We start from the raw sequence: 14,597 nt of genomic DNA, 5'->3' as shown, positions 1-14,597 counted from the left end.
AGAATAATTGCATGGTTGTTGTGTATGGTTGATGGCGAAGGGCATGCAAAGGCAGAGAGAAAGAACACACATACATATGTAGATAGATACAATAGTGAAGGGTACAAAAATGATTCACTGAGTATGGCAAGAGAAACTTTTGGAATGAAACAAAAAGCCAGGGTACGAATACCGACTGACAGACTCAAGAGTACGTAGGAGGCAACCTGTACCCAGGTTTCCACTGTGTTAATACTCACGTTATTTCCGTCATTCGCATCTGTGGCCGAACTGATTCGGTAACCAGCGACCTGAGCGAATGACGCATTTCTTCGTCGTCGTAAAGGAATTTCAACTCGGGCCCCAGGGGGATGATGTATTCCATTTTGCAGGCCTCCATTGTGGTAGCATGTGATTCTAAATGCAATGCGATCAGCAGATCGTAGAATCCCTGGCGCAGGGGTCCACTCATGTATTCGGAGCGTATGGCGTACAGCAGTTGTTTTTGATCGACATGCTGGCACAGAGCATGAGCCGCCCTATAATTCGACTGATAGCAAAGAGCGGCATACAGGGTCAGCGTGTGAGCGTGGAAGGATAACAGCTTGTCCATTTCGATCAGTTCCAGAATGTCGATGCACCGGTCCTCTTCGGGTATGTGAAGGGCCAACATGGAGACCGGATCTTCACACAACATGGACCAACCGCGAATATCGGAAAGCTTTAGAGCATGAACTTGAAGGGCTGTGTTTGGTACGCGAGCCCACTGGTGGGGTCGCAGACATTGCACCTTTAGACGAGGTGGAGATTGGGGGTTGATATGTTTATCGCTGGTCGGCAGTACAGCAGCAGAGAGTGGCAGTGTAGTGGCTGTGCGACCCAATTCAATTTGCAGAATTTCCTTGCTGGTCGCTTCCACGAAAATCGCCGGGAAGAGTTTAGTGTTGGGCTCCATTTGCCAACGATGCGATGTTGGCTTGCCTTCGCAGGTGAAACTTATCATGCCGGTGGCGGTATCTACGAAACAGCCGACAAACATGCCCTGCGAAGCCCCCTTGCCGGAGGCATCCTGTGTGACTTCGTTAAACAGTTCGTCAGCGCGCACCACATAACAACTCTGTCGGTTAATGCGCTCAATCGGCATCTCGTAGTCATCCTCAATGATGACCGAACCCCGACGAACTTTATCTTTGTTGAACTCTTTGCTATGCAGGTGGTACTGTGTTGTTACCCAACCCACATAGACGTGTGTGGGGTCTTGACCGGGGAAGATGCGCACACCATAGAAGTATTCGTTGATCAGTTTGAGGCACTCGGCGTCAAACATCTCGTCGCCCGAAGACTCAACGGCAGGCTGGCCCAAATTGCCGCCACTCAAGGCCTTAGGTCCCTGAGTAGGAGTTTGGGGCATTTCCGTCTGCAAGAAGAAATCAATCGGTTATTCAATCCATCGGAGTGGAGAGAGAAAGTTCTGCGGCTACTTACATTGTTTAAACGCAAAGACGGAGCCTTGGCTGTTAGTTGGGAAGCGGCAGCGCTACGACCTTGCGTCATAGCAGTGCGTCTCTCCGGACTTACTTCCGGAGCTCTGCCGGGTAGCTTGTCCTTACTTTGGTCGCGTGTCTTTTTCGAGAAGAACTTGAACGGACTACGGCCACGCTTTTTCTTATCGTCCATTGCGCCACCATCCTCAATGCCGTTCATGTCGAGCGCAGACGTGGATCGTTGCAGTTCCTCTGACACGCCCAAATCCGATTCGAATGTAATGTTGCGGGTCATCGAAGCCCTGCGCGGTGGCCTGGCTGGACTCCTGGCCATGTTTTCGTCCGCCTCGGCCGTGTCATCGTAGTTTCGATTCAAACCCTTAATGTCGTTCATTGAGAATCCGCTCTTCAGCATGTGATCCATGTGCGCCGAGGTCTGTTGCTGGGCAATTTCTTGGGCCTCGCGCATTAGACGGTATTGCCGCATTTTAATCTCTTCCCAGCGCCGGGCCTTTTCGGCTTCGCTAATGAATTCGCCCATGCATGTTACAGGGAGTGAGAGACGTAAGAACTCCCAATTGGCCTTTTCCATGGTCTCGAATGTGTTGTGAGATATTTTGAGATGTGGCGGTGTGTCCGATCCGCCCGGAATACGGGTAACATCAATGCGACAATCGGGCATTTCCTCGGTATTTTCGAAAATCGGTTGATCTTTGGTATACCAATGGGTTACTGGTCGCCGCATATTCCTACAAAAAGATGAGCTCATAATCCGAGGCAAATCGATGCAAATGTTGTAGAAACTTACACACAGAAAGGTTCGTAGCCTTCTTGCAGACCACATGTGGTGAAGAACCTCAGAGAATCCACATCTTGACCATAGATAAGGCGAGCCTTTTGGCCCACTCCCAAGGTACAGGCCGGTACAAATCCGACACCCTCTGCCGTAACATCGGCAAATGTGGTTTCACCGCCCAGAGCGTCCATCAACAGCTCACCGTTCAACGAGAAACCTACAATCATTGGTCGAGACATTAGAAGTGGCCAGTCACAGACTTGTGTGGGCGAATTAAAAAAACGCTAAAATGCTTGTACATGTCTCTAAACAATAGCTATATACAAGTAACAGTATAAGCAGTGTTATATGCCGTTATTAGTTTCGTTCATGCTCATGTTATACACATACTGTAGTTCTCAAGAACAGATTAGTTTCAATTAGCCAAAATAATTTCGGTTGGGTTTGAATGTTTCGAATTTGGTGATGAACGTTTTTGTACTAAGTCTGGTTTAGTTGTGGACAATTTTTTTTATTAATTTATTTATTTTTTTGGTTTGTATTGGCATTAGCTGTGTTAGTTGGCAACAAAAGCAAAAACTTAGGAAGAACATGCTCAAAAATAAATAAGAAATTGTTAAATAGATGCTGGTGATTTGAAATATTCGTTGGTGTTGGTTAACAATTTCCAGCGGGAGGTGGGAGAATGTACGGTTTTTGACAGACGTGTTAGGGGCTTGTTTTTGTTTTTTCAATAACTTCTGGTAAATATAAACTGACCCTACACATTTCAAAAAGATTTGTAATTTAATGATTCTATTCTATATTTTCTATAATAGAAACAGTCTATCTGGAAGAGAAGGAATCTACAACCTTTGGTACACATTAGATGTCAGGAAGAAAAGTATCTGCACTGTTTTTCAGAAAGTGTGAAATTTGCTATTGCCGTTAAAATATTTTCATTTCTAAAATGTACTGATGGTTGTAAATATTGTTCCTATCGATAGGTCTCAGGGACTAATTCAAATTCGTAGCTAGTATAATGACACGTTTCGTTAATTGTCGAAAAAGTAGGCAATTGTGCTGTTATTGATAATTGTGGTTAATGCTATTGTTAACTAGTTAGAGAATCGCACATCAGCAGTAGAGGGATTCTCTCAAAAATCGGTAACTTTGAAACTCAGAATTTTTACATAAAAAAGAATTTAAAGTTGACAACATTGGTATTTATCGGAAGGTTTATAATTCCATCGCTAACTTAACGTTAAATACCCAAAATATAAACATTTTAATTTTACCGACTTTTGTCGGTAACTCAAAAAATGAGTTTCTTAACTTCGAAGAAAGAAAGAAAATGCAACTCTGTACCGGAGTCTTGTATTGACAAATGTATTTTTAAATTTGCAACAATTGGTTTTGTTTATTTTAGTTTTTCACAAAATTACTACAGGGTGAGTTGAAAAAACTACAACCAACTTCAGACAGTTGTCATTTCCAAGCCAAATTTGATGCCATTTCCAAAATTGTTTTGCTTTCATTCAATAAAATTCAAAAAAAAAAAAATAAATAAAATTATAGCGTTTGTATTTTTTGTAGTTTTTTTTATCTCACCCTGTATATTGGGGAAACCCATAGAAATATGAATGGAATAATACATTTTGTTGCCCGTTTACTTGAAAAATATGCATTTTTGTTGCAACTGAATTTGAAATAATTTCCAATTATTTTCTTTTTAATTCAAAACATGCACACACACATATACAAACTGTGTATATGTTTTGACATAATAGGAGCGATAATAGCAAATTTATTCTTTTGCTTATATATTCGGTAATTATCGAATTTTGTAGGCAACATAGCATCTAATATGGTACAATGAAGAGAAGGTAGGTCAACTTTGAAAAAATTGCAAGTATAGAGGTCTACCTGTTTGGCTTGTAATGTCAAAATTACTATCAAAACAATAAAAAAGCAAACAACTTGTTGCATTGATTTTGAATAAATAATTTAAAACCGCGAAAACTGAATGATAGTTCAAATTTTTTTTTCAAAATCATATTCTATATATCTCTTATGGTTTATTTCGCGACAAAAACTGTAGATTTTTTCGATGCATATGTTGTAATAAGCATTTTGAAAACACCCGAATTTGAATATTTTCTGAAAATTTTTTTATTATTGAAAAGAATACGCACACATAAACAAATTAAGTTGACATATTAAGCCAGAAAAATAAAAAAATGAAATCATATGGTAGTTCTGCCCTACCTTGAATTCATTGTATCATGGCATCTAATATAATGCAGTTGCTAGTTTGGTTTTTCATTGGTTTTTAATTTAAACCGCACTGTTCGCTTTCAGAATAATGTTACAAATCAAGCCGTTCACGTGCCGCTAATTCTTCTTTTAATCGTGGTACAATAAGGAGGTGGAACAGTTTTATAAAACTACAAAAATGCAGCCTCGAGGCTATGGCCGCTTCCTGTCAGAATTGTTATTATATGCAACTAATATTTTGTTTAAAATTTCAATACAAAACAAAAAAAAAATACATACACATAATTGGCAAATGTTGGGCACACTTAGAAAAAAAAGTAATCAGCTTTTTTTAGGTTTTTATAGAAATGTGAACGTACATTTCCTGTACTTTTTTAACTTCTTTTTGGTGTGTTGCTTATTTTGATTATTCTTCCATTTTGAATATATTTCTTTTTTAAATCTAAGGAAACTTGTATTGAAATAATAATGTTTAAAAAATGGGAGGAATGTTAACTTTGTCACTCTGTTTGTAAATTCTCGAAATAATCACAATACAGAGCAAGTTCGCAAATGGAGCATGTTGGACCCTCATATAATCATACCTCACGACATTCGGTATCCTGATAATAATAGCCATATTTCTTAACGGAATTGTGTAAAATTCGTTACTAAGAGTTTGAAATAGGTTCTATCCAAGTTTTGAATTTTGTAGAGTTTTCTTTCGTGCTCGACCTTTTTTATTTGGCCTAGATAGAGGGTTTTTAAAGTTCGCACGACACGAAGTTACAATGCTGACTGATCGCTTTATAATAATGTCTCACAATCGAAGAACATCCAAGACCGATCCCTACCTGAAATTTTATAACTCTAGCTTATAACGACCGTTCAGTAAAGTTGTGTTCCATTTTTGGATCTTTTAGTACTTTGCTATCGGAAAAGTATGAATTTAAAAAAGAGCCTCCCTTATGCAAACTTTTAAAATTCTATGTCTTTCTAATCGATCAAAAAATGTTATATCTTTAGTACTTCTCGCACTCTTGAAATACGCATTTAAAAAATCACGCCTAATCTCAACAGTCTGCACCTATCTCTTATCAATCGATTAAAAACAATCCATTTGATTTGTTTTTTATAATAATGATAATTTGAATACTGTACGTGTTTATTGGCATATTATAATTGACTACAACGCTTTCACTTATAACTGTACTGACCTTTCAATTTAATTATTTTACAGAAAATTGTACCAAGAAGGGGCAAATGACACATAATTTGTGTGCAGGTGCCATATATTTTTTGCATGTTCTTAAAAAATAGACCTTATTTTCAAAATTAGAAAATGTATTAATAATGAAACAAATAAGCAATATATATGCTTATATTCTTATACTGGTGGCAGCTGGACCCCAACTACAGTCTATTCAAGAATATGTGGTCATATTTTACGATACTCTTTGGAAGTTTTATCTAAAGCGACTTTTCCCTCTCATCTTGATTCTATGGCACCGAAGCTGTCTTCGATACATATATTCTTGTTAATGTCAAAATAGTAAAACTTTCTATTCAATTTATGAAAAAATAATAAATTTTAAATTCAATTTAGTAGATATCAAAAGCTGAGGATAGGTTTGTGTCAGGACATGGAGTGAAATACACATTCGCTACACTTGGTGTTGAGTTGATAGGGATTGGTTTTTATTCTTGAATGGCTGATTTCTTACTGATTGTGTGATCGGCGAGATCTAAGAAGACACCAACTATGTCGCCGGGACCGCATTGTTTACCAAACGATTCACTTACGCCGCCAAAAACCTTCTCTTCCTGCATACATAAAATAATTTTGCCTTTAGAAGTGCTGAACAAATCTCAATAAAATCACAATAAAATACAAATGCGAAAAATATAAATATATATGAATATTTTGTAAATATATGTAAATGTTGGTGATAATCATGAATTATTTCAGGCTAAACGTTGATATTATAGTCTGTATACAAATACGCCAAAGAAAAAATGCTATAACATTTGAACACAACCGAGCGAATACACGACCGCCTTGTGAACAGTTTGTAACACGACGCCCGCAAGTTAAATAAAAGAAGAACGCAAGTTATGTTACAATAAAAATCAGAAATCAGAAACGTGTGTAACGAAAATTAGTCAAACGCAGCAGAAATGAAATTTGTATTTGTAAATAAAAGAAAACGTTCGCAGCATAAATGCTCTAGTTATGGCATGGTTTGTGTCCTTACTGATGGTTTGTTCCTTGACATCGATAAAACAACCGATAACGTCTCCTGCTTCATAACGAACACCGAAGTGTTCCACGGATCCGGCATGTATTTTGGTCACCTATGTTTTTGTATTGGGCGGGTATAAATTCGTTGCGTAAGGAGAAACATTTAAACATAATATCAAGTCAAGTGAAATTATTATAAACGTGAGATCTATGTCAGGGATATGGGTGATGATGAGTTAGTAGCTGAATAATCGAGTCTGACTAAGATGAAAGCGATAAGTAAATTAGAGATAACAAATCGAGGTTTCGACTTTTGTCTTCTACCAAAAAAAGGGGACTTTCAATCTCTTAACTTCAGGAAAAAATCAATTTTCGCTTCACTCCTTCTAAGCCAGTTGACTACCAACTTTAATGTCGAAATACATTATTGTGATTGAATTTTATGGAAAAAAAAAGATAGCCAGTAGCCAAAATGTCTTATCAGATTTTGACATTACATCTGGTTTTCAAAATTGGCAGGAACACCTTTTCACTGTGCTTTTGATTTTTATGTGTTGTTGGTGTCAACAGATATAATCGATTTTTTATTTTACTTTTTGATTAGAATTATTAAAAATCATAGAAAATAAACTGTTGCTTACTTAAGGCTTTGTATGAAAAGAGATCAAATATCGATTATAAAGCTTTTACTCTCTTAGAGAAATAAGTAAAACCATCAGCTCAGTATGAATGGGGTAGTGAAATGCAAATCAAGACAGTTGGTCTTGTCTATATTTCAGATAAGTTCAGTGAACTAAAATTAACATGACTGGCCAGACTCTTGAATATGCTTTTTTTCAATAATTCGTTCAATCCTGTGTTCCTACGTAAAGGCCATGGTAGAATAATACAGGAACATTGATAAGTCAAAAATGTTTTAATGGTTTTTCCCAAAAAGTAGATTTGTTTATGTTTTCCTACACGACGCCAATTGGAGGTTGGAATAATATGAATTTTCTAAGCAATTTTTTAAAATTTGAATACATTTTCATTCAAAAACTTCAATTCCAAAATTGGTTTGATAATTTGTTGTCCCAGCAGATGTGTATATGCGACTATCTGTATTATTCTACAATGGTAAAAGCTAGATTACACATGATGTTGGAGTCACATGTAAAGTGACTTTGTCCACAATTATCTTAAGCATTTTTAAAGCATACTTTTAGATGCTCTCCAGAATCTAACAAGAAATGCTTTATGCTATATTTATGTATGGAATAATTAACACACAATGGTATTTATAGCGAATCATAATATATACTTTTAAATTATAAAATTGTTGAGAGCTTTCTAAGGTTTGCCATAAAATGTAAGATATAAAATTCACTTTCCATATGTTTCTAATGCCATGTGTAGAACAACTCTAGTGGTGGTTTTAATAATTGAACTTTCCAGACACGGGAGTACTCCCGTGTGAATAACCGCCAAATGCTCTTCCAGATTTCAAATCAGGTACGCTTGAACAGGTTTTTTTCCTTAGATCTCTCATAAAATATAGTTGAAGCTGTAAAATTAACTACAAGTGTCGTACATTTTATTATAAGTTTACTGTCGTGTTCGCCTGTAATAAAGACAACAGTGAGGTTTTGATGCATAATTCCGGAGTTTGATTAAGGGAGACTTGTAGAGATTTTCTTCTATTTGTCTCCCAATGATGAATCCTTTTTATAGTTTAAAAGAATCCACCCTATCTATTTTTTTATAAATTATTTAATGTCACCTGACGCTCTGCCGTTTATAATAATTTCATTTGACCATGTAATATACCATTGCGATTTCAGAGGTTTCGTAATGACTTCGATTGTTCATACTTACGTTGTGACCATCAAATGCCCAACTGGTGTCTTCGCTGCCCAACATAGCACCAGGGTTGCAGTCCGCTCTGGCCCAACCAACGCGCATTGGTCCAGAAGTGAGAACCTCGAATTCAAAATACCATTTACCCGATGTTACGGCATAATTACGCTCCACGCGATATGTCCTGAAGGCCGCAAACTTCAGACGCAAAGCCTCAGCTAGGAGAGCCTCATTTCCTTCGCCGGTGGGTGGATCGAGAACATAACCGTAGACCAAAAGTGTGCGCACAGTTTCTGACGCTGTGTCACGATTTGCCTTTTTAATAGCCTCGTCTACCTTGGAGTAGGGAACTAGATGGGGACTACGCAAATTTTCCGAATCTTCGTTGAGACCATATGTCCAACCCTGTTGAATGCGTTCTCTGGCCCAAAGGTTGTGTGTATTTTCAGCCAATTGATCCACAAGTTCTTCAAGCTTGGGCGTTAACGTAACTGCACTAAGGTCCAAGGGAGCTGGCTTATAGCCATTGGCTTGCATAAATATTTCATTGGGCAAGCGAATGGGTCTAATACGAGCCGGAGGCTTGTCCATTGTAATATAATAGCCCAAAGCAATAATGGTTCTGAAAATTAAAATAAGGTTAAGTTTTCCTTTTTTCCAAAGATTCGGAGCAAAGATATTTATCTCAAGACAGATGTTTTTTTTTTTTTAATTCAGGTGTAAAGGAAATTCCGAAAATTAAAACTAATTGTCAAAACTATTTATACCATAAAACAAATAAAACTCAGCTTTTCTTACTTCAGTGTCTGTACTGCTAGCTGGTTATCGTAACGTTTCTCCGCAGGTGGCAACTTTTCGAACTGCGTTAAGCATGGATGTATGCGATGATAGTCATCGCGGTGTTCGCCCCACGACCAACCAGCTTCAATCTTGTTTAGAGCCCACATTTCATGGATATTTTCGGCAAGTTTCTCCTTTATCTGATCGACGGAAGATGGAAGAGTTACACCCGATGTATCCACTGGATTGGGCACAAAGGCTGTATCGTCCTCTATCATCCAGGGTCCAGCCAAGACGTTTTTGGTTAGATTTCCGAAATAGAAGCAAGGATCCAAACTTAAAATTTGATGTGGCATTAAACATTGTACGAGAGGGGAAAATCCCGGTGGTGGAGCAAATTTCAAGCGACCATGATCTCCTCCGAACAGAAAACGACAACTGAGAAAATATCAAGTTACGTTAGTTTGCACCCAATACGAAACTCACTTCGGATTTTTTACCTTAGCTTGGAAGAACAACTCATAACGGGGAAGAACATGCCATCGAGGTTAAAGTCGCGGAAGCATCCCTTAACCTTAAGTCCATTAAATGTAAAGGTAATGATGGGGATCGACAAATCAATGGTAACTCCAATTACATCGCCTTTGCGAATATAGGGCTCTTCAGGGATAACATCGGTGACAAGCGTTTTACGACCTCCGGTCCACAAGTAAGCCCCATCAAAGCCAAATGAGTACAAATCATCACCAACGCCATTACCACCCCACTTCTTGCCACCACCTGGATATGGGACGTAGCTGGAAAAATAGTACAAATGGTATCAGTGACTCTGTGCGATGTGCAGTGCGTTCGTCCTTACCCCGCAGTATTGGCCCAACCAATACGCAAGTGCGGCATCATGTGAGTGGTTTGTTCGATGTGATCCATGGTTACTTCAAAATACCACTTCTGGTACATGGCGGAGTTCTCTACGCGTCCAACAAAAATATTCGGACGAATACTGGCCACATGGTCCACCAATTGCGTTTGCAGCAGCAAATTCTTGCCGGGAAGCAGAAAATCGCAAATGTTGTTCTGCGAAGAGCGCACTGCCACGCCATTACCCACACACAAGGAACACAGGACATCCAAGACTTTTGGATCGCGACCGTGTTTCTCCAAAAGGGAAATGATCACTTTAATGTGTTCGTCCCGCATCATATTCAAGGCTTCGGGAGAATCAATCAGCACACAGTGCAATACGTCCAACATGCCGGAGCCCTCACTGGAGGCCTGGGAACCCAAGCGGGAGAACAACCAATTCAGACGATTGCTATTGGCAAACTGGGCACAATTTGTGTGGTTGCCTTGAATAATGGCAGCCAACAGTTGGTAAAGATATGTAGAGATCAGATCCCAGCTTTGACCCATCTCATCGCCGGCCAAAAAGCTGGCCAGGAAGCCCTGCGAGGTGATTATATTGATTTTATCAATGGCTTCGAGAATAAGATTTAAGACACCCTCCTCTTGGAAGAGATCTTGGCGATTGCGCAAGGCACGAAAACGATTCTGTTTCTCCTCGTGTTCTGTTCATTGGAAGAGAAATGAAAACAAATTCAATACAGGCGTGACACATACATACGTATGAAGATTGCAAATTACTCACCCATATCGTCGGGGGGTTGAGAGAAGTAGTTGATCAAATCTTCAAGGCACATAACCATTTCGTTGAGATTTACTTTTTGGAAAAAGATTGAATGACGACGATTGTTCTGTAAGGTTTCCAAAGCACTAGAAGTCATTTGAAAGACATGGATTAATAGTTTTTAAATCTTGATTCGACATGCGCAGTCGTGGAGACTTACTTAATAAATTGTGTAAAGAGACTGCTGCATTTGCGAATAACGCGAGCAGTTTTTGATTCTTCCTCCTGGGAGCGCGAGAAATCCAGGCAATCATCCATTTTGCCTTCTTCGTGCAGAATGGCTTGCTTCTCCTCGACCTTGCCGACGCCCTTCTTCTTTGTCTCGTAGCTCTTGTAACTGAGCCACAGGCTAGTCTCACAGTGCTGTACAATGACGGTGGTATCGCCGTATTTGATGATCGGTGAGCCGATCACTTCTAAATCCTTATCTTCGAGTACTTTTTTCTCGTCGTCCTTTTCCTGTCTGAGACAGAAAGTCGTTGTAGCAATGGATGCTTCTTCCTTTTTGACCTGTGGTAGAAATGGGGGTTTTGTAAGTGTGTTGCTGAAATAGGCGACCATGGATCGCCAGCGGCGGCATTCATACCAAAATTAATTCGTTATTGTCGTTGACGCCCAAATAGCGTCCAGTTGTTATGTGTCGAATTCGCATGGGATGGAACCAGTTGATGAATCCGCCAGTCCATTTGGTGCGTGCCAATTCCAAGCGCCACAATGAACGGGCCTGAGACATGACTGACCCACCTTCGTACACCACAATGCTGAAAAGAGGAGGTGATGGTAAATATTAATTTCGTATCCATGTTAATTTAATTAAGAGCCAGCTTCAGAATATGAAGCTAAGCACACATACGAACAAACTACGATAACTTCATCTCGTGGACCTCTTAAGGCAGTGGTTCCCAAACTTTACGGCGTTGCGACCCACCTAACCAAATTAAAAATGGCGACCCACCTATTGGCTGCTTAAAAAAATACATATAAAAACTAGTGATATCATTGACCATTAGGCCTCATATACGTTTGAACATGGTACAATAAAATGGTAAGGTAGAGCTATCAGCTGATTACAATTTTTTTCTAAGTGTGCCCGACTTCTGCCAATTTTGTGTGTGTATTTATTGTTTTAAAGCAAAATATTTTCAAAATCAATGATTGGAAGAAACTTAAATTGCGGGGCGCGCATTAATGATATTAACCAGTTTTTCCACGGAATTGAAAGATTGAACACTTAGGATCATATTTTCGAGAGAACATCCAGGTATTTCATTCATATTTCGAAGCTGTTCTACCTTCTTATTGTACCATGGGTATGAAGTAGTGAAGGGGAGTAGGACTTTGATAACCTCAGAGAAGAATACTTCCCAGTAATCGTCAGGCGGAATTTCGTTAATTGTTTGCGAATAAATCAACAAACCAATAAATCAATGAACTCTGCACTGGCTTTTGTCTACATATTAGTTGGTAGTTGGTCCAGAAATGAGTTACATTTCCAACTTGGCTTTTCGAGCTTTTCATATCTTCCCCGGGTGTTAAGGTTATATTTTTAAGGTTATATTAAGGTTATATTATTTATCAGTTGGTTTTGAAGACAGTGGTACCAGAAGCTGTGGACCGGCATATTGCATATATACAGGGTGAGGTGAAAAAACTACTAACTTCTTAACAACTTCAGACTGCTGTCAATTCCAAGCCACTCGTCCGACAGCTGTTAAAATTATTCCAGTGATAGCTCATTATATTGTTTACAAGCGTACAAAAGCATTTAGGTGAAAATTTTCCAGAAAAAAAGTTATTCGTGATGGAATTCAAGCGTGATAATGTGATTTCTTTATATTTGGCTGGAAAACCACAAGTGTCTATCGTTAGAGCACTCCAGTATTTAAATGTGAATAAATCGTTTGTGTCTCGTACCATCGCTCGTTACCGTGATACTGGTAGCGTAATCCGACGTCAAAGACGTGGACGGAAGAAAACAGCAACATCAACAGAAATGGTTCGAAATGTAAAGAAGCGACTTGATCGAAACCTGTCGCACTGCCCGAAAAATTGCTCGTGAGCTGAACATATCGGCAAATGTTGAAAAATGAGCCCGGGGTAAAGCCATTGAAATTCCAAAAAGTGCAAAAACTTACACCGCAATTGAAAGAAAATAGACTCAAAAGAGTCAAAACGTTGCTCCGCTTGGCCGAAATTGGCGAACTGCCGAATTTGGTTTTCTCCGATGTCCAGCAGTTTGTAAACAAACAACATGATCGTGTTTACTTGCCAAAGAGGTCAGCTGAAAATGTGCACCTTCGGTTGGCCACCAGAACTCAAGCGCCGGCCATGGTGATGGTGTTGGCCGCCTTAACAGAAGATGGTCCCTCTCCGCTTCGAAGAATAAATGCCGAACATTATTGCGAAAATATTCTGGAGGGTGTATTAAAGCCTTGGGCACGCAAACATTTTGGTCCCAGACCTTGGACATTCCAACAGAACTCAGCACCATCGCACTCAGCACGCGCCACCCAAGAATGGTTACAAAATAAGGTTCCTCGCTTAATTTCCAGCTCACAATGGCCACCAAAATCTCCGGACTATTATGTCTGGAGTATTTTGGAAACCAAGGTTGGCACTAAAAACTACCAAAGTGTCTATCACCTCAAGCAAGCGCTTAGCCGGGAATGGGCCAAAATAACGCAGAGCAATATTCGTTTCAGCCGTTTGAAGGCCATAATTCGTGGCAAAGCTGACCAATTCGAAGAAATCTAAACTTCTTCTAAAATTTGATGCTATTTCCGACATTTTATGCTTTCATTCAATAAAATTAAAAAAAAAATGTAAAAATTATGGCGTTGTACTTTGTTGCAGTTTTTTTTATTTCACCCTGTATATATATGCGGTATCTTGGATATCGGAATCAATGTAAGTAAACTTTTGGTGTATTTGTGATTTCACTGGAATTAAAAATATTCGCGGTTTAATATAAATTTCCGTATTTTTATATAAAAGTTATGGTCTATTTCATCCGCTAAATTTGATTCGGTGACCAAATCGGTAAGCTTCTGCCCAGCTCAAACCTCAAGTCCCATGCAAAATTGCGGTTCGATAGGTCTATAATTGTGACCTCTAGAGGAACTTCTGTTTTTGGTCCATTTCAACATGAACAGATAAAGTTCAGTGAATGATGTGCTTAATAACTTAAATGTACAAAATTTAATCTGGATTAAGGCCTACAAGAAGTACATATTCTTTATTTTAATCTTGCAGTTTTCTAATTTCTAAAACAAAACTACATTTTCCAAGAGACGTATTGACAAAAAATGCTTTTGCGGAGAAACTTATTATAAAAAGAATTTTTTTTAAATTCGCGTTATACTCAAAATTGTTAACTCCTTATTATACCCTCCACCATGTCCGTCCGTCTTTCCGTCTGTGGAAATCACTCTAGCTTCCGAACGAATTGAAGTAGATTGATACAATTTTGCTGAAATGTATGCTATATCTGCAGGACTTTTGGTATTGAAAATGGGCCATGTAAGTCCACATTTTTGTATAGCCCCCATATAACAGTACCTC

General features: G+C 38.9%; 1 protein-coding gene across 17 annotated transcripts in view; it reads right to left on the bottom strand.

The window, feature by feature from the left end:
* LOC101888405 (ryanodine receptor) overlaps nt 1–14,597 on the bottom strand; it is a 99,956-nt gene that overhangs the window by 16,783 nt on the left and 68,576 nt on the right. For 9 of the 17 annotated variants that reach the window (XM_011298245.3, XM_011298253.3, XM_011298254.3 and 6 more), the window contains 11 exons: nt 11,623–11,797; nt 11,197–11,546; nt 10,998–11,122; nt 10,212–10,917; nt 9,853–10,149; nt 9,371–9,790; nt 8,591–9,194; nt 6,219–6,318; nt 2,272–2,476; nt 1,465–2,212; nt 240–1,396 (listed from right to left, as the gene is read on the bottom strand). In XM_011298245.3, coding sequence (XP_011296547.1) covers nt 240–1,396; nt 1,465–2,212; nt 2,272–2,476; nt 6,219–6,318; nt 8,591–9,194; nt 9,371–9,790; nt 9,853–10,149; nt 10,212–10,917; nt 10,998–11,122; nt 11,197–11,546; nt 11,623–11,797 — 4,887 coding nt within the window. Of the gene's footprint in view, nt 1–239; nt 1,397–1,464; nt 2,213–2,271; nt 2,477–6,218; nt 6,319–6,749; nt 6,850–8,590; nt 9,195–9,370; nt 9,791–9,852; nt 10,150–10,211; nt 10,918–10,997; nt 11,123–11,196; nt 11,547–11,622; nt 11,798–14,597 lie in introns of all 17 variants that reach the window. The other 8 variants (XM_020034632.2, XM_020034636.2, XM_011298255.3 and 5 more) reach the window with 1 other exon arrangement.

The sequence above is a fragment of the Musca domestica genome, unplaced genomic scaffold (genome assembly GCF_030504385.1).
Source record: "Musca domestica strain aabys unplaced genomic scaffold, Musca_domestica.polishedcontigs.V.1.1 31, whole genome shotgun sequence".
NCBI classification, from domain to species: Eukaryota; Metazoa; Arthropoda; class Insecta; order Diptera; family Muscidae; genus Musca; species Musca domestica.
The sequence above is the reverse complement of the archived record's forward strand: the minus strand, read 5'-3'. Positions and strand labels throughout refer to the sequence as shown.